The following is a 23,134-nucleotide window of genomic DNA, read 5'->3' as shown; positions in this document are numbered from 1 at the left end:
AATGGCAATGAAATAATCATGGAAGTAGACACGAGAAGGGCTTGGAATTATAGGAAGACAGGTACTCCAACATCTGGAAGTTGAAGGACAGTGGCATAGAGTTGGCTATGGATATGGAAAAATAATGCAAGACATAATAGATGAGGCTAGAAAAGAAAGAAAGGACAGTGGAGCGGGGAGCCACCTTGAGTACCGTTGTGTACTACTAAAGTCAAGCTAAAGTTGACAAGACATGCAAGGCAAATTCTTAAAAATAGAACTACTATATTCCGAAAAAATATATTTTATCGTTTTTCTTTCCATGCACATAAATTCTCCTTTGTCTTTCAAACGATTTATTCCTTTTCCTGGTGAGAGGAGAGAAACACTGTGTGTGTGTGTGTGCACGCACGCTTGTGTGCATGCACGCACACATGCATTAAGGGGCACTAGTACATGAACTGAAAGGAAGATTAGAATGGATATAGAAGAAATGTAAATAAAATGATGTTCAAAATAGGATTTTGCTTCAATATACATAAAAGTACAGATTTTGTGGTGAAAGATTATATTTTCCCAAATTCCTTTACATATCAAGAACTAAGCCTGGTTGTCTCAGATCATAGTCGTGTGTGAGTGAAGCATCAAGAGAATATGATTATTTCTTCTCTGAATGATTCAGAGTAGAAACCTCATCTACCTGTGACAATCAGGCATGCTTGATTAGGGTACATATAGGCTATATTAAGCAGAAGGAAAACCTAAAAACCATCTCTTCTGGTCCTGAGAGACTGGAGAAAGCTGGACTCAAGAAGTGCAGCAGAAAAAAGGAACACAGAAAGCGACATGTGAGCAAACGAGAGAGAAAAATGTTTCTGGTAAGTTGACAAAATGGTAGGTGAGTCAACACTTTGGTTGATATTTGGTCTTTTTGTTTTTCACACAGTCTCGCTCTGTCATTCAGGCTGAAGTGCAGTGGCATAATCTTGGCTCACTGCAACCTCTGCTTCTTGGGTTCAAGCCATTCTCCCACTTCAGCCTCCCAAGTATCTGGGATTGTAGGTACCCACCACCACACCCAGCTAATTTTTGTATTTTTAGCAGAGATGAGGTTTCACCATGTTGGCCAGGCTAGTCTTAAACTCCTGGTCTTAGGTGATCCGTCTGCCTAAGCTTCTCAAAAGTGCTGGGATTACAGGTGTGAACCACCATGACTGGCCAATATTTGGGACTTTTTGAAATCATGTCTACACTAAACTGTGGAGACCACATAATAAAGTCTGCAGAGTGGTGTGAAAAACTAATGGAAGATTAGACTACAGCATTCCTGACATGCTGTTGGTTCCCTTGTAGTGCAATTGAAAGCCTCAAGTTCTCAGCATCCTCCAAGGGGCATGATATGGGAGAGCCCATGAAATGGTCTAACTATGGGGGAACCCAAGGACCTATGTGATCCAAAGTGAGTCTGCTGGAGCCCCCGAGCCCTGCCAAGCAACAGTTGGCAGAGAAATCAGTAATCAGGAGTTAATCTGCTGCTGACCTCAGCTTCCAATTCTAGGAGATCAGGAACAATAAGGTGGTGCAGAGAGGTTGCCACGACACGCTCTGAGTGTTAAGACGACAGCATGAGGATCCAACTACCCCTTCAGGTCCCCATCCCTTCCTCAGGTGTCCAAATGCCATCTTCAAAGAGGAATTTGAGAGGCTAAGCAATTACCTAAAGACATTAAGTCCAATAATAAGGTGATCTTGAACAGACATATTTCTAAACTGAAAGGAAGCTGTTCAAACTAGAAGAGGTTGATAGATTATTCATTGTGGAGAGGATTACTATAACTGGGAGAAAAAAAAGAAATAACATATTCATCACACATCTGAGTGAGCTTGGGAACTATTGTGTTCCATTTATTTCCAAGGTCAGGAATTTATTCTGCTGAACAGCAGGGGCAAAATCTAGCCAGGATTCTGGGCAGAAGTCTCTAAGGATATGCTGTACACAGTTTAATTGTATTTTGCAATATGGCAATACCTAAATTATTTCCCTACCTTCAAATTCCTCTGGACTCTTTACCAAGCCTTGGTTTATGTACCATTCTAAAAAACAGTATGCTTTTAACTTTCAAACATTTCTAATGATGTAACTAATGTACAAAGCATGAAGGCAGCTTTAGTAGTCTGCTGAGAAATAGGTCCACAGAGGCCTTGTTTTATTGCCAGAATTAAAATCTATCAGTCTTGAAATAGGCGTCCCAAAGTTCAAATCACTTTATAAATATGTAGGAGGATCTAGACCTAACATACATCCAAAACTGGCTTTGAGAAGTGTAAGTGGCTATTCCACAAAAAGTCTTTCTGTATGAGGAAACAAACACAGTTGGTCAGATCAGGTAGAACCCTGCGTTAGGGTAAGAGTCACATGAGCTTGACCCATAAGATTTAGTCATCAGAGGATGAGGCCCAATCTGAAGTAGCACAGAGTCTCTCATTGAGATCTCCCAACCTATACTCCCAGAGTCCTCTCTATTTAATAGGGTAGAAAGAGGTTGAGAGACACAGAAGATTGTAAGTAACTAAATTAGGCAAAGCATTTTAAACCCTCTAAAAACATGAAAATTACATGGAACACTTTGGTATCATTCTGAAAAATTATGACCTTAAAAGAGGGAGGGAGGCACATTTTTCCTTTCTCTACAAACCTCAGATAATCCCAAGCAATTGGCAATGTGAAGACCCCAGAATATCAGTAACATGCATCAGCAGGGGCAGGCAGGCCCAAGAGGTGTGACAGAAACAGGAACACAGAAAATATATGTGAGCAAAAAGTACATGAGAGAGAGAATTAGAGAGGAAGAAGGAAAGCAGGGAGGGAGGGAGGGAAGTGTGATGGGGAATATATCCTGCATTCAGAAGCATGCGGTACTATTTATATTAGGCATTACCTGAGGCTCCTAAAAATAATTAGAAAGTTGCTCTCTATGGAGACATAGAGGAACTGTAAGAGGATGAAGAGGTAGGGCCAGTAAAGTGCTACTTACACATGTATTTATTAAAACTTAGTCACTACCTAATGCTGTTCACGTTTAAAAGAAAAATAACATGTTGCAATCTCTCTTACTATTGGTGATCCAGAATAAGTGATAATAAAAAGGAGTGCTAAATTAAACCTAACTTGGGGAACATGAATAGCAGAAACATGATCTCATTTACTCAGTCATAGCAGAATGCATTTCAGAAAATACAGAGAGAAAGTAATAGAAAACTTAAATTTAACAGCCCACATTTTGTTTTATTATGTATTTCCCTGCTCTATAAAATTATGTTCTTTTTATTTAGAAATAATGACAAGACCAATAATATTATCATCTAGCAATTATTATTTACTAAGATCCAGGCACCGTGCAAAGCTTTTGCCCATAGTGACTAATACAATTCTTACAGTGACCATTAATGTAGTGCTATTATGAAGCAGTTTTATATATGAAATTCAGAGGTTATTCAGCTAGTAATTAGACAAGGTGGAAAAAGACCTGAGAAAAGTATGAGCTGTTTATCCATAGCAATTTTTATGCTAGCAAAATCCAAATCCAAAAAGTAAATAAATAATAAAACTATATTTTAAAAAATGGATTCTCATCATATACATATAAACAGTTTCCTAATTAAATAAATTAGCTAAGACGTGAAAGATTGTTTTTTCTTTCAAGGTACTGAAACCCTACACTGTTAAAAGTCCTAAAATATTTTTTTAAATCAAATGTTTCAAGTGGTACCTGGAATAGTTGGGCTTTTCTTGAGTGTTATTATTTGTGTGCTATTATCCTAGAGCAGTGGTTCTCAAGGAAAGTGATTTTGCATCTAATGGATCATTTGGCACTTGCTGGAGACATTTTCTGTTATCATGACTGAGTAGAGGTGTGCTACTGACTTCTAGTACAGAGAAGCCAGGAATGCCACTACGCATCTTATGATGCATGCTTTTTTATTTGGCATATGACCAAAAATAACTTTAATCAATGTTCTTTCCCTGAATTTGTCCAAGTAATTCTGTCTACTGAACAGAATCAATGCTGTTATATATTTATTTTTAAGCATTGTTCTGTTCTTGATCTCTTAAGTGTCACAAACGTCAGTGACAGAACCAGGATAAACTTTTCATAGTTCTTCCCATTCCTTTACTTCATTCTCACCTTTCCACTCCTTAATATGCCAAAGGAAGGGACTGCAATTTTATTTGATGATTTCAAAAGAGATAATTATATATCATTGCCAAAATAAAGGGTCAAGAACATATATCTATACAAAACACACATATGTGCGTGCAAACACACATACACACACATACATGCAATTTCTACCTATTAAAAGCCAAGTTTCTGAGAAACTGTTGTTCATGAGAATGTTGATCTCATCCTACACATGTGCAAATTGGGAGTACATGGAAAGCCTGCTGCCTTTGAGTGGCCATGATTCATTCTGTTAAGTGAAAATATGGGGGCACTAATTCTGAGTAACCCACCCTTCCAACTGTTCACTATCTTTGAAATAGATTCTGAGCAGCTGAGAGATGGGTATAACATTTCAAAACCATCGCTTACACTGTTTCTTTATTCTACTGTGAGTTAAGAACACGAATTAAAATGATAAAAATCCATGACCAACTCAGGATTTTGCAAGAACATAAGATGTTGCCTGAGCGTCCTCTTATCCAGAAGTCTCTGTGCTTCTGAAAACCTTTGGGGGAAGCACATAGTGGCCTTCAGTTTTTCTTTGTCCTTTTATTGTTCACACTGAGAGCAGTAACAGCAACATTCTCTGCTAAAATGCCTCCTCGGTTCTGAATCAGGAATAATTTAAATGTTTACTAGGTTGCAAAAAAAAAAAAAATTATTGAGCTGGATTTGGTGGTGTGTGCCTACAGACCCAGCTACTCAGAAAGCTGAGGTGGATCACTTGAGCCCAGAAGTTTGAGTCCAGCCTGGGTAACACAGTGAGGAAGGAAAGGAAGGAAGGAAAGGAAGGAAAGGAAGGAAGGGAGGGAGGGAGGCAGGGAGGGAGGGAGAAAGGGAGGGAGGGAGGGTTAGGAAGGAAGAAAGGAAAAAAGGGAGGGAGGAAGGGAGAAAAAGAAAGAGAAAGAAAGAAAGAGAAAGAAAAGGAAGGAAGGAAGGAAAAGAAAGAAAGGAAAGAAAGAGAAGGAAGGAAAGAAAAAGAAAGAAAGAAGAAAAGAAAGAAAAAGAAAGGAAGGAAGGAAGGAAGGAAGGAAGGAAGGTTGGTTCTGTGCTCTTAAAAGGAATTAATTGTCTTAACCGTGGTGTTAAAGGGATTGTCTTAAACATATTGAGACCAAGTAGTGTCCATGAGTCCACAGGAAGGAAGGAAGGAAGGTTGGTTCTGTGCTCTTAAAAGGAATTAATTGTCTTAACCGTGGTGTTAAAGGGATTGTCTTAAACATATTGAGACCAAGTAGTGTCCATGAGTCCACAGACAGAAACAAAGAGCCAAAAACAAACAAACAAACCCCAAAAGACTTGAATATAGAAGGGGTATAGATTAGGGCTAAAGAAGTGGCCATGTGTTCAAATGACTTCTAAAGCCATAGTGGTGTTACAGACATAATATTAGGTAATGGGATGAGGAAGAGGCTCTCTGGTTGGAACTATGGTTGACTGGAGTGTTTGTGTCACAGCTAAAAGGGCAGTGGATACACAGTTCCAAATAATTTTTGTCTTAAGGAAATGATAGCATGATATTTAATCCTAAATACTGTATTCTTAGGTACAATTTTTCTATCTTAAATATTGACAATAATTCACTTAACAAATCCCCAGCCAGGCTAAGAGAAATCTATATATGTGCTGAATATGGCTTCTGGCTTGGCAGTGCATAACTCTTTCTATCCAGGGTAATTTATTTTTATACAAAGTTTGAAAATTCTAAGGCAGGAAAGGCAAAAAAAAAAAGTCTCAGCAGAATTAGTTGGCTTGATTCCTTGTGTGGTAACCATCAAAGCTCAATTCAAGGAGGTTTCTCAGGGCACTGCCCTAGGAGAGTAGAATTCCTCTAACTCTTACAGAGGTGTGTTACTGAAGTATTCCAGCCTCTGCCTGAGGACAAGGCCAGACATAATCTGTTGAATCTAATAAAAAATAACTGGGGTTTTGATGTTCTATGTCTTTTGCATCTCACTTTTAGTAATTTGTATTTATTGCATCATATAAAAGTACTTCATCACAACAAATAGAAAATAAAATATAAGTAAACAAAACCTTGCCCCTTACCGCATAATAATTAACTTCATAGAGAAACGATTTTTCTTTGAAAACTGCTTAAAGAAAGAGTTTTATTTGGATAAAAGGACAGAAAGAAAAGGTGAAGCCAGAAGTAAAATTAGAAATGTTTTAGGAATTTTTATTAACCAGTTACTCCTATCAAGATAAACTGTACCAACAGAGAATGACTACCAATAATTTGTGTGAGTCATACACCAATAATTTGGTACCTACAGGCTGGTATAAACCCCAGGATTTGGAGAAATTGTTAGGCTTTAAATATGCTTATAAACAGAAATTAAAAGGAACAAACGTTTGGACGAATCATCCTCTACTTTATCCCATTCTTTTAGGTGGTACCATTGGCAAGAACATAATTGACATTTAGTGCAATGACACCTTATCTATTTTGTTGCCTTAGCATTAGCCACCTTGTAAACCAGTAGTTCCACTTGCAAACTATTCAAACATGGGCAAGTTCATTCACCGATCCAAGACTTAAGAAAAATGGAGATAATACTCCGTCCTCACAAGATTATTATTAACATTCAATTAGTCAATACATATAAAGTGCTTAACACAGCACAAGGCAATGCTGGAAGCAGTAAGCTCTCAGTCAACATTAAGAAAAAAAAAATCCCAGCATTTTGTTTCTAACATTACTTTCTATTTAGTGGTACATCAAAGGATAAAAATCATCTGTGATAATGCTGGAAGCCAGGAACTACCTGGAATCAGAAAGCTACATGTTTTCTAGCCACATATGGATCTAGTTCAGCTGAAGTTTCCTGAATTAATGTGGGTCTTTGCAGGCTTTTCCAAGCACATCCAGCATAGCTCAATCATTGGAACCTGAAACAAAGCTAATGCTCTGAAAAGCCGCACATGATAGAAATTAAGCTACCTGTCCTGAAAGTGGATGTGAAGGAATTTAAAACGGGAAGGGAATGACTTAGAAGAAAAGGAATTTAGGCACAGTCTTTTTTGTATAATCTAAATACAGCCTGTTGATTCCTTGTGGAAATATTCCCAGAGTTAAATACAATACTATTGTGCCCATTAACAAAACAGGTTTCATATGCACTGTGCATGTTTAATGTGGTACACTATCCATACTCAGATGCCTTGCACACTTCACCCTGAAAGCTGGGAAATGAAACTCTTCACTCAATTCTAAGCAGTTTAGTAAGCTCTTGCTGCTACGTTATGCTGATGCTAGGGCCACAGGGCATTTTCTGAATAATTGAGTTTAAGCTTAAATAATGATCAGATGCCCCCTAGAAATCTATTGACAGACACCAGACTCAACAAAGAAACAGAGGTTTTTCATTGCAGTATTGATTCTGTGCCATTTTAGCCATGTTGTATAAAACTTAAACTGTAAAAGAAAATAAAACTAATTTTAACTTTTGCATTGTATCAGATAAAGTGTATTTTTTAAATGAATCATCTACTGTGGACCAAATACTTCTGCAAACAGCATCTTGATTTGGTAACTTAAAAATTGTCTAATTTTAAAATAAAATTCTGAAATAAGCTTTGCTTGATTTTAGAAAAATTTTAGTTTTAATTTTTCTGACTAGCTTTCTCTGTTTTAAGCCCTATGCATTGAGTAACATGGCATCTTCCAATGTCAAATGTCTTTATGTGTTTGCTTTGGGAAACAAAATAATTACCTTTTCCCACCTAAGAGGTATTTGATAAGCTCAACATTTTCCTATCCTTGATCCTCCAACAATTAGGGTTAAATCTGTTCTTGGAACTGCCTCCACTTAGGTAACCTTAGTAAATTGTCGTGGAAATGGTAAGAAAATGAGTGGCAGTTGCAAGGTTCCAAGATAAAGAAAAGCCTAATTTATTAGTAGATTCACAGGAAGAGGTGATAAAGTCAAATATATTGCCCAAAGAAAGCAAAAAGTAAATATATTTGGTTAGTATTTAAAGAACACCATAGTGGGTGAGATCGGGGTACCTACTAGGTGCTGGACCCTATTAAGCATTTTATAAACACTACTTATTTTATTACTCATGATAGCTTAATAAATGTATCATCACCTTTACAAACGAGGAAACTGAGCTTTAAAGATGTTAAGTAACTCGACCAAAGTTACACAGTTAATGAATGAAGAGCTGGGGTTTCAACCAAAGCTAACCATGGACATTAATATTGTTATGGACTGAATTGTGTTTCCTTCCCCAAAATTCATATACTGAAGTCCTAACCTCAATGTGATCATATTCAGCAATAAGGCCTTTGAAAAGATAATTAAGATTAAATGAGATCATAAGGGTGGGGTCCTAATACAAAATGACTGATGTCTGCATAAGAAGAGAAAGAGACAGCAGGATTGCGCATGAACAGAGGAAAGCTATGTGAAGGCACAATGAGAAGATGGCCTTCCAAAACCCCAAGAGAGAGGCCTTAGGAGAAACCAAATCTGCCAACATTTTGATATTGGAATTCTAGGCTCCAAAACTGTGAGAAAATTAATTCTTGTTGCTTAAGCCACACAGTCGGTGGTACTGTGTTATGGCAGCCCTAGCTAGCCAAATACAAATAGGAACTTAAAAAAGGTATTCTATGTTGTTTACTCTTTAGAACATGATAGGCCATGAGAACTAGTGCAAGTGTCATAGGTATAGGGTTATGGGTGTCTGTCTTTACTGCTCTGTCTTCCAGATCTGACACATAATAGATACTTAACAAATTTTGTCAAGGGAATGGATTAAGGGATGAGAACAAAAGAATGGTATAGTGATACTGTTCTTTGCAGGGGTTTCCTGTGGCTAAGCTATCGAAACTATAAACACTACCGTTTGGGTCCTGCAATACATCCATGATGTAATGATCACCGCTTCTCTCGCCTTCAGTTAGAAGCATGCTGAGCCTCCCAGTCCTCACTTGCTGGCATTTGGTGCTTCCTTTGGTGCATCACCCTACAATGATGCTTCTTCCCTGAATAATCCAGCAACATCTGTGGTGTCCCCAGTGCCCTGGGTCTCTGTTGTCATGTATCACCCATCTCTCACAGATGCTTTCCCACTCACTCTTTTCCCAAGGGAGACAGACTACCTAACACTTAAGCCAAGATCCCCAGTGACAAGCTAATGGGAGCCTGCTATCTGATCTCTCAGGAAAAATAAATTTTTTGAAAAGCTGTTTTAAATGTGGATAAAGTATTATCACACAGTAATGCCATATTTGATCCTCAGAGAAGACAATAAATCACATTTCATTTATCACCTTACTTAGGTGATGGAACTGAGGCCTAGTAATTTCAATGATTTGTGAGTTCATAGTCTTATAGGATCTTACTACTCAAAATGTGGTCCATGGATGAGCAGCAATGCCATCCCTGAGTGCTATGAGAAATGCAGAATCTCAGCTCCCATTTGGTCCTGCTGAATTGGAATCTGCATCTTAGGGTTGAAAAAGCACTTCTGAAGCAGTGACAATGTAAAGATTTGAATCCAGATTCTGGAGTTCCTAAATGAAGGCTCTCTGCCTATATGCTTAATCAGTGGGAATTTTGAAAACAATGCCCCTCTTCCCTTTATCAGTCTCCCTGCAGTGCCTTGATTCTAATGGTAGATCATTAGTTGGATAGGTAGGACAGGTGAGACCTCAGGGTTTCAGGGCTTTGGAGAATCTTTAAATTAGGGAGTCTGTTTACTCTCTGCAGACCTGAACCTACATAAGGTGACCCCACAAGGTAGGGCAGTGCTCATTTCCACATATAGTTACCAGCAATAACCTACATTACTGCATTTGATCCTCACAATAATGCCATGTGGGAGCCTTGCTTAGCCCTATTTCATAGGTAAAGAAACTGAGTCTCCGATAAGTGAAATAATAATTAACACAGCCTTTGCATTGCTGGTTTCTCAGACCTGGGGTGGGCAGAAGGATACTTCTCCTAAAGTCATAAAATCATTCTGAGAAGTTTTACAGACACTTAGGTATCAACTCTTCAAAACTTCTCTATATGCATAATCACTGGGACTTTGTCTTTACAAAGTTATAGAGAACCCTCTATAATTCTGGGTGACTGTCCCTTTTTTCTTCATGTGGGATAATAATGAGAATCATTATTCTGGTCTGAGAGTCTTTTTGGTATTCTTTATTGCATTCTTTTTCAATCAGCTCTGAGGCTGTAATAATGGGTGTTCTCCTTTTTCCCTTGTGATACAGCATGCCAGCTCCTTGAATGTATATATTCATTTCATGTTAGATGTCCTGCTGAAACCCTGAGAGTCTTGAAACGGAGCTGGGATGGATTTATGATGACAATGGGTGGGTGAACCCACATGCTTTCTCTCTTTTGTTCAACACTGGGAGAAAGACATGAATGACAACCCATTCCTTTGGGATCACTTGTAGGTTATAATGCCCACACCTTAGCTTCTTTAGTCATGGTGAGATGAAAAAGAAACAGAGCAGCTATAGGAAAGACATTCAGATTCCAAGTAAAGCCATGGATATGATGAATGAATACTGTGACTGATATTCCATATGGAAAGAAGGCGTGAACTATTAATGTGGCAGCTGGAGGAGAAAAGGGACATGCTGTGTTCATTAATGCTCTACCACAAACCATCTCCCAGCATGATCGACTGCTTTCTGGCAGCTCCACTGACCTTGCATGTGCAATTTCTAGTCACTCTTTATCTTCAGAAAAATAATTTTATTGTTACTTGACAGTAAAAAGAATAAGTAGAGGAGTAAGTTTGCTTTGGTGAAAGGGTAACATCTTGAGATTCTAAGGATCCTTACTTAAGATCCAGGGGACTCATAGATTTACCAAGTAATATATGGATTTTTGTGGGTTAGGTGGCCAGTGAAGGAATTTGAGAGTCCCTATTGTTGTGATTCAATTTCAGTGAACTACCAGTCAGTTCCACCAAGACTGAGTTAGAGACAGAGCCAAAAAATCCCATTTTAGTACTTTCTTACTGTTTCTTCATTTAATCTGAGGTACACGCTGTGTAAAGGGTACTTCATAATATGCCAATCCTTTTATTCACTGGACAGTACACATTCGAGCCTCATTCCTACAGAGTGCAGCTTAATCAAATTAACTCTGACTCAGGAGGTGTGTGAAATGAGACTCTGTCTAGCTCATCCCACAGGGGTTTGGTCCAAGGACAGAGACTTTTCGTTGTTCTAGTTAGGGTTGAAATACTGTGTACAGCTGTGTAATTTTTTTCCCCAAAATCGATGATGTTTGAGTGCACGGATTTAATACTTCATAGGAATTTCAATAAAAAAGAGAATGCTCTTGGCAAAAAAGCAATTTTTTTTTCTTACATCTAGGGCTATTCTCACTTGGGAAAGGAGTGTTGACAATCATATGAGGTTGAAATTATGGTGAGTTGTGCTGTGTGTGCATAGCATTGTGGTTAAAAGCTTGGGAATCAGGCCCTCTCTACTCCACGGCCTACTAACTGTGTGACCTGAGCAAGTTACTCACCTCTCTGATCCTTTGTTTTCTTTTCTGTAGAACAGGAAACCTCAACTGCATCTTTAGCAATAGAACCTCTGGGATTATTGTGAGGATTAAAAGAGAGTGAAGCAGGTTATAATTGGAAGGTTTGTGTAAAGAGGTTATCAGTGGAGGTTTATGTAAAGAATGGCTAGTCTCTGCTGTGAGGCTGTGAATCAGCCCTACTGGTTCTGAGAATCAGGAGGGTATGTTCTACAAGATTCTCTATTGCCCTGGCTAATCTAGGGCACTTTACCTGTCCCTTCACTTGATGGATAATCCCATCATTAAGGTCAATCCTGTAAATACCACTGGGGTTAAAGCTGAGAATTATTTATTTCTTAAGTGGTTAAAATATAGTCCTAAAAAATTTAGCCAAGTTTTTTTTTTTATTGATTCCATTTATAATATTGAGAATACTGAGGATCGGAAACTGTCAATAGTAAAAATACCTTGGAATTCAGACTCCAAAGTTTATCTCTCTTGCACTATATACATACAACATGAAATTGGGCATATGGAAATTGAGACATTATCATCATTTGGTCCATTCTATGTACCAACACAATGGGACCAACAATTCAGTTACCCCAAATCTAACAGTTCAGATATAAATCAGGATTGACCAGCCAAAGCCACTGAGGTCACAATGTAATAATGTCATTCAAGAAGACACTAAAATGCACAAGGGAAAAAAAACCCACTTGCAAAGGTCATTCAAATGTCAGGATATTTTTATTAGACTTGAAAATGGGAAGGTGTTGGAATGCTGTATATAATTTGCAGCTGCCCAATTTAAGAAGAAAAGTATGTCCACATAACATCCCAGGAACTTTGAATCCCAAAGTACACATTGCTGCTAAGATTTGGAATTACCCAGACCTGCTAACGTTCTCCATATCTCCATAGCCAGCTTGGAAGAGAAATATCAGGATGTCAGGGTGTGCCTAGAAATTAACTTGCCCCCTCATCACCTATTGCCACGCCTCAATCCAATAGTCAGAAGGAAGACCAAAAGCTCTATGTGATCTGAATAAAACAACCCTACCTCTAGATGTCCACATCTTTACCAGTGAGAGTGAGATGGGTCCCCAAACTCTGAGCAGTCTTGGAGAGCCTCCTCCCCACCTCCTGAACTTTCCTTGCTTCCTCACCACTCTGCTTTGCACCCTCAGTACGAATCTCATTATTCTCTGTACCCCTCTTTAAGTCAGTCACCACAGGAAACCAGGACTCCCAGGTCACCCCTCAGCTGTGTATTCTGGTATCCAAAAGGCAACACTTCTCATTAACCACGAGTTTTCTGCCCCAACCCTCTAAGACACACTTAATTTCCTTCCTTTTCTTTACAGCATTCATCATCATCACATACATGCTCATGTATTTAAAGTCATTCATTCTTCCTTATTTGTATCCCTAACTGTAATATTAGTTCCAGTAGGATAAAATATTTTTTTGTTTTGTTCAGTACTGTATCTGCAGTTTCTGGCACACAATAAGCATTCAATAAACATTAGCTGTATAAATAAATTACTAAATAAGTGAGCAAATGAATTCTGCCCCAAGTTGTGAAAACCATCAGAAATTTTGAGTACAGTAAGTTCAGAAGCCCAGAGAATAGTCTGTACCAATGAACAAAGGTCTTTGAACTTCTTCCACATTTGCTATTAATAAAGTTGTGGACTGAGGCTGGATACTGCACTTCCTAGTTCTTGGAATGAGAATGTGCCAGGCACAGTGGCTCAGGCCTGTAATCCTAGCAATTTGGGAGGCCAAGGTGGTAGGATTGCTTGAGACAAGAAGTTTGAGACTAGACAGAGCAGCATAGCGAGACAATATCTCTAACAACAAAAAAAAAAATGCCAAATGCGGTGGTGTGCACCTGCAGTCCCAGCTCTTAATGAAGCAGAAGCAAAAGGATCTCCGGAGCCCAGGAGGTTGAGGCTGCAATATGCTGTGACTGTGCCACTGCACTCCCACCTGAGCATCAGAGCAAGACTCTGTCTCAAACAAAAAAAGAAAATTGGATGCCTCTGTCAAAGAAAGCTGAGACAAGAAGGCCATCTTGTAGAAATATTTCATTAGATAACTGAATTTGAATCTTGTTCAACTGAGTCTGGATACTCTGATTATCTTCTGTCCTTATTCCTATGACCTCCCAAGCCTTTCCCACTAGCGTTGACAAATAGGAATAGAAGAAAATCAATGCAGAGTCTATGTGATAAGTATAAGACATATGAGTGGGAATTGAAAAGGAAAGAAAAAAAACACAACATAAGAAAAAATGTGAGCCAACATGTTGCTTCATACTTAGCACAGAGGATGCTCTCAGTACATGTTTATTTAATAATGAATGAATGGATGATAAACTGACTTTAAAAAGAGGCAATAGATTGAGGAGAGAAAAGCAATCTATTTAGCAGCAATGAATTTCACTGCTTGTAGGCCTGGGTTTTTATTTCTTAAATGGTCACATTTCAAAATGATACAAGTCATTTTGAGAAGTGCTTACAGATCATCAGGAGGATAATCTATGAAGGCACAGCTCATTTTATTGTGCTTCATTTTATTATACACTTTTCAGATACTTTGATTTTTTTTTTTACAAATTGAAGGTCTATGGCAACCCCAAGTTGATCAAGTCTATGTGTGCCATTTTTCCAGCGGCATGTACTGACTTCCTGTCTCTGTGTCACATTTTGTTAACCCTGGAATATTTCAAAACTTTTTCATCATTATTTTATCTTTAATGCCCATCTGTGATCAGTCATCTTTGATAGTACTATTATAATTCCTTTGGGGCACCATGAATTGTGCCCATATAAGATGGTGAACTTAATTGATAAATGTTGTGTGTGATTTCTGCTCCACCAATCAGTTTTTCTGTCATCTCTTCTCTTTCTCAGGCCTCCCTATTCCCTAATATTCAAGAATATTTAAATTAGACAAGTTAATAACCCTCTAATAGCCTCTATGTCTTCAAGTAAAAGAAAGAGTTGTACATCTCACACTCTCAATCAAAACCTAGAAATATTTAAGCTCAATCAGGAAGGTATGTTGAAAGCTGAGATAGGCCAAAAACTAGACTTGTTGTGCCCAACAGTTAGTCAAGTTGTGTATGCAAAGGAAACATTTTTGAGGGAAACTAAAATTGCTACTGCAGTGAACACACGAATGCTAAGAAAATGAAACAGTCTTACTGCTGATATGGAGAAAGTTTGAGTGGTCTGCACAGAAGATCAAGCCAACCACATTCCCTTAAGCCAAAGCTTTATCCAGGGTAAGGCCCTCAACACTGAAGCAAAACCCAGCACCAACAAAAAGATTACCACTCACTGAAGGCTCAGATAATCATTAGTATTTTTTAACACAGTTTCAAAATTATGTACATTTTAAAAGATATAATGCTATTGCACACTTAATAGACTCCAGGATAGTATAAACATAAGATTTGTATGCACTGAGAAATGAAATATTTGTGTGACTCACTTTATTGGGCTATTTGCTTTATTGTGGTGTTCTGGAATTGAATCTGCAATATCTCCAAGTATGTCTGTCTGTATCTATAGTAAATGTCAATTAGAGATTATATAAGTCATATTATTTAAAATATAACAGAATTCACCAAATAATTTCAGGTACATATAATTCCCAAATAGTTGTCCTTTAATAATCTTATCAGACTTCATAGAAACAATGACTCAATGCATGCTCTGTTGCTAAGAAAATCACTGCTTAATCATTTAATTCCTTTATTTTGCTTATTAATCTATAATTAAAGATAAGATACTCTATAGCAATAATGATACTGCTAGTCAAATTCAGAAGCTATGGGTTTTTCTTGAGGTTGAGAATGATTAAATCCTAGGGATTCTGCTGTGAACTGCGTGCTTATGGCTCAAGCATTCAGTGAGCTAATTTACTTTTGTTTTGACTTTTGAAAAAAAAGGTATTGTCCTCCATTAATGAAAGTTTAGAACTTATGTTTTACAAAATTTGTGGTTAAAATACTTCACAAAGACAAATCCAATAATTACACGTCAATTTTACATATTGGATATTCGTTTGTTATAGGGGTGAATATCTAGATCTGGAACTAAGTATTCAGGGTGGAAATATGACAGATGAAAATTACAAATATTTTCATTTCACATTAAAATGAAAAGCTTAAGTGGGTCTGAATGTAGCTACATTTCAGGTTGTTACAACAATCCTTTTTGCTAGGTAGTCCCATTTCCCTTACCTACTCTAAATTTTCATTTGACGTAAGCTTTATATCTCCTTGGCAATCAGAAGTAGCAATCAGTAGATGATCCTTTTTTCAAATTTATTCAAGTATGTTTTACTTTTTCAGTATTTAATCTAACCATAAATCTTCTAAGTTAGATAGAAATTTAAAGTTCGTCAAATCCATATACCTTCAGCAACTACAGAGCCTAAGGCTCACTTTGTTCTTGTCTCAATGTTCATAATCAAGGCACATAGGCAAGAAACAGAAAAATTATGGAAAAAGAAATTCTATAAATGGATCCGTTTTCTTCCTCCCTGTTATTCACAATACTTTGGTAGACATAGTTGCTTTTATACATGTGTGTGTATATATTTTTTAAAAAACAGGTATTATGGCCCCAATAATGTAAAAAACATAAGGCTTTGATGATGGCATTTTTTAGCCATCTCATTTTGACAACAGAAGAATTTTAATAGCTTTGTGATATTCATGTTTACTTTAAATAAGAAAATGAAATAGTCTTATTTCAAAATGCATCTTGTTGTACTTATCCATAATGTCAAAACAATTGAAAGAATTTAATCGCAGATGAGATACTGGAACTAAGTGATTTAAGCAGGAAATTAAGGTATTCTTCTTTCATTTTCCTCTTTCCTACAATGGACACTAGATGCTTAATGATTCCATAAAGTTTTATATTTTGTCTCATATACAGAGTAATGTATACATATATATCTCTGTAGAGAGTGTTGATTATATCCTGACAACTATTATCAAGTATATAAAATTAGCATAATCTATGCAATACTGGATAATTCCTTAGCAATTTACAAGGAATTCCCTGATTTTAATAATATTGCATATAATTTTTTCCAAGTGGAAGCCAACATAATCTTTTTATAGAATTCACAGCATGAAACCAAATTCTCAGTTTCGTTAAGGCAGCTTATCAGTTTTAATTTTGCCAGGTGCCATGGGGTGTTCTTGCTAGTATCAACTGCATCAAGTCTGAAACTGATGAAAGCCCAAATAAAATTAGGATGGGGAGATATAAAAAAGAGAGATTCCAAATCAGGGTGGATCCTTTAATTGTGCTGGAGGGAAAAAGTTTGTGATATCTCTCTGACAGCAACTGTGGAGGAAATGAAGTACTGATTGCAAGCCAGGTTGAGTTGAACGTTAATAGGAGGGAAATCAAGATTACCCTGATTACCGCATATGAGAGGCAGATGCCACCCCCTCCTCTTTCTGCTGATGTAACAAAAGGCATTGTGCTTGCTCAGGATAATTGGGTGGGAATAACATATGAAGAAAGAGGTTCCTGAGTCAATAACAAAACCTCCAGAATGTGCAAAAATTTGGCATAAACAGAAGGAGGGGTTTTTCCCTCCTTTTTTGGAAGAAAAAAAAAATCTCCACTAATTGGCAACAGCTTGGTGCAATTGTCAAAAATATGGTGTGTTTGATTGCCTGAACTGTCAATGCCCGGCTGCCTCCCCCGACCCTGTACTCATACCGCCCCCAACACACAACTCACACAAACACATTTATTACTAATTCTTCTTGAAGATTTAGCTCATAACTGATTGAGTAACTCCCACACCCCTCTTTTTTCTTAACTGTTTTAAAATCTTCCTCCTCTGTGCTGTCATAGCATAGCATTTTTTCAAACCAGCCCAATGGCTAGGCCTTGAGCAATAGAGATTGACAGCAGTGGTCTTGTCTCATTTGCCTTTGCATGCAGCTTGTTGGCTAGTCATCCACAAGCCTTATCTTACTCCTCCTGCCCTTCACTCCTCATCCCATAGCACACATTATAGCTTTGAAAACATTGGTTTTGTTTTAAAGATGACCATCCTAAATCACAGCAGTAAAATGCATTATTAACCAAGCTTTTGTCACAATGAATTTAACTGTATATACATAAATTTGGTCATAAAACAAAAGCCATTCCCTAGTATTACAATAGAGAAGGAAAGACCGGAGCAGCTCTTCATAGGGCTTGCCACTAGAATATTGTTTACTGGTACTGGGGAGAGTAAATGTGAAGGACCAATATGGTATAATAACTAGAAAAATAATATGAAGATATACATGTGGGACAAAATAGAATTTTCTCCTGATTATGAATTTCATACACACACACACACACACACACACACACACACACACCTGCAAATTTATAAATAAGAGGGGAGAGCTTACATATTTTAATTCTGACAGGATCAAAGAAAATTTAAGACATTTCATCCAAATCTGCCTTTCACATGGTGACTATAGTTGGTATACAACCACTATGTTTGCAGAAAACCTCACAGCATTTGAAATGGGCCTTAAATTACCACCCTCTTACAATCACCTAATCTTTCTCCCAGTCTACCCTTCCCCAATCACAAAAATGATGTTTGTAAGTGTGTCATATCTAGGTGTAATCAAATAGAATATGAACAGAGTAAAAGTTGTAAAAAGCTAGCTTTGTGTTCACAGACTGACTGAGTCTCTGCTGGAGAAGGAGCCTTGGTTAAACCTCTTAAAGAATCTTTTTGGCATTTCTTCAACCACTTAGGCAGGCCCCAGTTCTGCCTATGCCCTGCAAATCCTCATTCCTCTTAGGGACTTTGTTCTGCCTCCTCCACAGCTTCTTCTCCTCCAATCAAGGCTCTGACACTGCCCATTGACCACGTTTATTTCTCTGCCTTTTGGCACTGGGAGATTGTCTGCTATAGGATAAAAGTGGAATTCTCTGCTGTCTGCAGGGCTTTCCCCAGGGAACAGAGCATGAAACCCAAACTTATATAAAATCATATCCTGTTTGCAAACATCATATTCCCTTTGCTTCTCACTGATCTGGTCCTGTAAACCCCAGCACAGCTTGAGAGCCCATTCCTCATCTAAACAAATGCCATAAGCCCCTTTATACTTTTACAACCATGTCAAAAAATAATATTGCCTGCCAATAGTGATGTGATTGGAGTTGCCTCCTCTGAGCCATAAAAGAAGCGCAGAGTCTGTTATCAATTTCTCTAAGTGTATCAGGGGAATTATGGGTCGATTCAGTTCCAAGTTATAAATGACAACTCAAAAGCCACAGAAGTGTTTGAAGCTAGGAGCTGATGACGACATTATCATAAAAGCCTGCTCGTCCTTGCTTTTGTGGGTTTTTCTGTGGTCTATCAAGTGAAGAGGGGAAAATGAGGCTGAGAAATGACTTCAAGATTTCTTCACACAGGAGCAGGTCAGATGGCCAGGAAAATGATCACTATTTTTAGTGATATACCCTGAGGAGTGAGAACTGAAGTGATCTTGCACTAGCTCTTATTTCCAGAGTCCCTTAATTATCTATTTTACTACACAATGACCAAGTACTGGGATTTGGTCAAATGTTCTTTTCAACTGGTGCATTTTCTTGTAGTGCAATCACACAGTAATCAGAAATGAGTCATGCCATAATAACTGAACAAAATGACAAGCAAACACAAAGGAATTCAGAAACCTTGAGATTGTTGCTGGAAATGCAATTCTGGAGAGTACATTTTACAGCATCTTAAATACCATCCATCCACTGAGCTGCTTGACCAACATTAATTACCATGTGCAATTTTAGGGGAAATTTTAATGAGAAGTAAAAATGTTCTGATTTCCTAATGTCCCAGATAGTGTCCTCAAAAGCCAATTAACCCATCAGTATTCTGTAGGTATATATTAAATCCCTCTGGAATGAAATTATATATTCTAGGGAAGTGGAGTTTACTTTAACAATTGGAGATCACTGAGTATTTCGGAATGGAAACCAACAGCTCTCTCTTAGGTAATTTGAGACAGAACGGAGCCTTAAGACAAAACCCATTTCAGTAATTTCCAAGATCTCTAGAGTGCTCCCATGTTGGCAAGCTGAGCCCCTCCAAGATCATACTGTGAATCTTTTGTATAGTTAATCTGTCTGGAATTGTTCTGGAGGCAAAAATTTAGACAGACTCCAATCGAGGGCCCAGAGTTTCTCCTAGGACTTGTACCAAAACCAAAAATCTGAGAGGGTAAGATCACTTTTGAAAGGCTAAGAAAACTATTTCATTTCTGTAAACAAAAAAACTGAATCAAACTAGTTCATAAGAGCATCAGCAAATGCAAACTTGTACACACACACACACATTCACACCCACCCTGACCTACCTAAGCACCACCTCTTCTCCAACCTTCTCCAGCACTGATGAAGTCAAACTAACAAGGAAGGTGGGCCTCTGCTGGCCCACCCCAGATTTATCAGCCACCACTGCTTCCACCATCCAGGTGAGGTCAGTTCTGGGGACATTACTAAGGACTTACTCTATGACCCATACTGTGCATTATGTTTGATATAGAAAGGCAGAGGAAGCAGCCCATATTCATTCCCTGGTCATTTTGAAGAGTTTACTAAAGCAGTTCTAGGTGAGAAATAAAAAGTCACTTCAGATTTAGAGCAGTTGAGTTAAGGAACTTTGCATTGAAAAGCACATCCCAAGTCAGATTTGGGATGTGAGTCCTAGGGAGATGGCCTCAGTTCAGTCCTGGGGTCATACATTAAATATACAGATGCTCTTTGACTTATGATGGAGTAACAATAAACCCGTCATAATTTCAGAATGTCTCAAGTAAATAAGAATTTAATACACCTAACTTACCAAACATCATGGCTTAGCCTAGCTGACTTTAAACATGTCAAACACTCACATTAGCCTACAGTTTGGCAAAAGCATCTAACACAAAGCCTACTTCATAATACAGTGTTAAACATCTCATGTAGTTTATTGAACACTGTACTGAAAATGAAAAATAGAATGGCTGTATATTCAAAGTATGGTTTCTAATGAATGTGTATCAGTTTTGCACCATCATACAATCAAAAATAATAAAATGAACCATCATAACTTGGGGATCACCTATACTTCTAAATGAGTGGGATTTGATGACTACCACCCTTTTAACAGCTTTGATTTCCTCCGCATTGCTGTTCCCATTAAGTAGTCATCAGGTTTGTTTCATTTTTTTGCCCCATTTACAGGTAGGCAGCCAGTCTCGTAAAATAGCCACTTGGGATGTTAGAAAATAAGCACAAAGCCAATGAAACCCGTTTTAAAAGCCAGTTTATCCTCTGCTTTCCAGAATTATTTTGCAAGCTCCCAGCTCCATAGGTGGTTGGATAAAAATGAGCAGGGATTAATGTGGGATGACGACTGTCCCACGCTGGTGGTCAAAAAGCAGAAGTCACTGGTGAGCTGTCACAAAGGAGTTACACGACATCACCCACACTGCTGCACTGCTGGCTCAAAGGGAGTTGGGGTAAGCTAGTGCTAGTTTGTTAAAGATGAAAGCCATGGAAGTGTCTAGAAAGCTCTTTTGGAACTCCTGGACAAGGATATGCACATCAACCCCATACTTTCAGCTTTTTACCCTTTACTATGTGACTTCAGAAAAATAACTTAATAACTTAGCTTCTCCCAGCCTTCACTTCCTCATCTCCAAAATCATGTTAATAACAATGACTATTTCACAAGGTTGTTTTGGAATTCAGTTGTTTGTTGGTAACTGTAAAGTCCACACAGAGGCAAATGGGTATAGCTGCCATTCTGATTTCCAAAGCAGGCAGAATCACAGGTGAACGAACAAAAGGCTACAACTTGCTAAATTTGGCATCATCAAAATGATTGAATAAACTAAAAATATTCAAGATTTGTTTGCATCAAATTTTAGTTCTAGCAAAACAATTGTCTAAAACATAATACACAAAATGTGACTAGTTTTCTTCTTTTCCTTCAACATCAAGTCAATTTAATTGACTTAAATACCTTAGTCTTTGAAAATTTCACCAGAATTATGTTGTTCTAACATAACACTTAGTTCTACAGGATGGTGATTTGCTGGTGGTAAGGGTTACTTTAAATAGATTTCAGGTTATAGGGTATGTTCTAATCATCTACAAAAATGTAGACATTTTTCTTCATGTGTTGCTAGATTCTAATGAATTTGTCCTTGAAATGTGGTATAAATATGCTGGGTCAAAAGGCTTCCTTAATTATTGAAGACAAAAATGTCCCCAGGGGGTTCACAAACAAAATGTTCCATAATGCAGAGCACTTTGTGAAGTTTATGCCATTTTCACCAGGAATATAATGTATGTGCACACTCAATGTGATTCTATTGAAAATGGAATTCTACTGCAAAACTGTACTAAGCTCTCTTGTAGCACCTTTACTCCAGCTATATAAAGGCTTAGCAAAGCTGGCTTCATGAGTGTTTGACCTGTGTAATTACAAGGGAACTTAACAGTTAGAAGGGCCTTGCCTTGATTTAATTGTGGTGCCACCATCTTGAAATTCTTAACAATTTTTTAAACAAGGGATACCAGATTTTTATTTGACACTTCAGCTCTGCAAATTATGTAGGCAGTCATGAAGTCTAGTATAACCTCTACTGAGAAATAACCTTAAATATAACTGAATAGATAAATCAAAGAAGGTTTTTTTTGTAATTTTATGTTATTCAAAGGCAGTTAAACCAAATGGCACTTACCCCAAGTCCACCACAAGGTAATGAGGAAAAAAACTTTTGAGAGTCATCACCTATAGAATAACAAGACATAAAAAATATATAAATTGGTATTATAAATAGTTTTTAAAGTGTTGGTGTTTGTTAACACATAGTAATGTCACATGGTATTTATCATCTGATGCAAAAATAAATAAATAAAACTTCAGACCAATTATTCAATACAGTAAATTTTCAGAATATCATTGTTCTACCTTTCTATATACGTAAATAAGAACTGAAAGCAAATCAATACAAATATTATTGCAGGTAGTGTCTATTGCCCCACATGAATAAACAGATTTTTTTTTAAGTTGGCCTACATGTCTGTATTACACATGATAATTTTTTAAATTTACAACTTATGGTAACTAATTCAGCTATTCACTGAGCATATTCATTCAATGGGATGTTTTGAGCTACAAGGTTAATGCTACCATATACTATCATTTCTTAAAAATTTCAAATGTTAAAATATCTTCTCAAATGTACATATTCTTAATTTCTACTTCAGATATAGCTAAGTATAGCTGATTATAAGTAGCTATATATACTTTAAGATAGAGCTAAGGCCAAGTACACTATAAGCCACTTCTAACATCCCAATTTTTTAA

The 23,134-nt window shown here is 37.5% G+C and overlaps 1 protein-coding gene across 1 annotated transcript in view; it reads right to left on the bottom strand.

Annotated features, from left to right (window-relative positions):
- HDAC9 (histone deacetylase 9) overlaps nucleotides 1-23,134 on the bottom strand; it is a 900,368-nt gene that overhangs the window by 212,240 nt on the left and 664,994 nt on the right. The window contains exon 18 of the mRNA XM_037737895.1: nucleotides 22,506-22,555. Coding sequence (XP_037593823.1) covers nucleotides 22,506-22,555 — 50 coding nt within the window. The remainder of the gene's footprint in view (nucleotides 1-22,505; nucleotides 22,556-23,134) is intronic.

The sequence above is a fragment of the Cebus imitator genome, unplaced genomic scaffold (assembly GCF_001604975.1).
Source record: "Cebus imitator isolate Cc_AM_T3 unplaced genomic scaffold, Cebus_imitator-1.0 Scaffold45, whole genome shotgun sequence".
In the NCBI taxonomy this organism is placed as follows: Eukaryota; Metazoa; Chordata; class Mammalia; order Primates; family Cebidae; genus Cebus; species Cebus imitator.
This window is presented reverse-complemented; position numbering and strand designations above follow the sequence as displayed.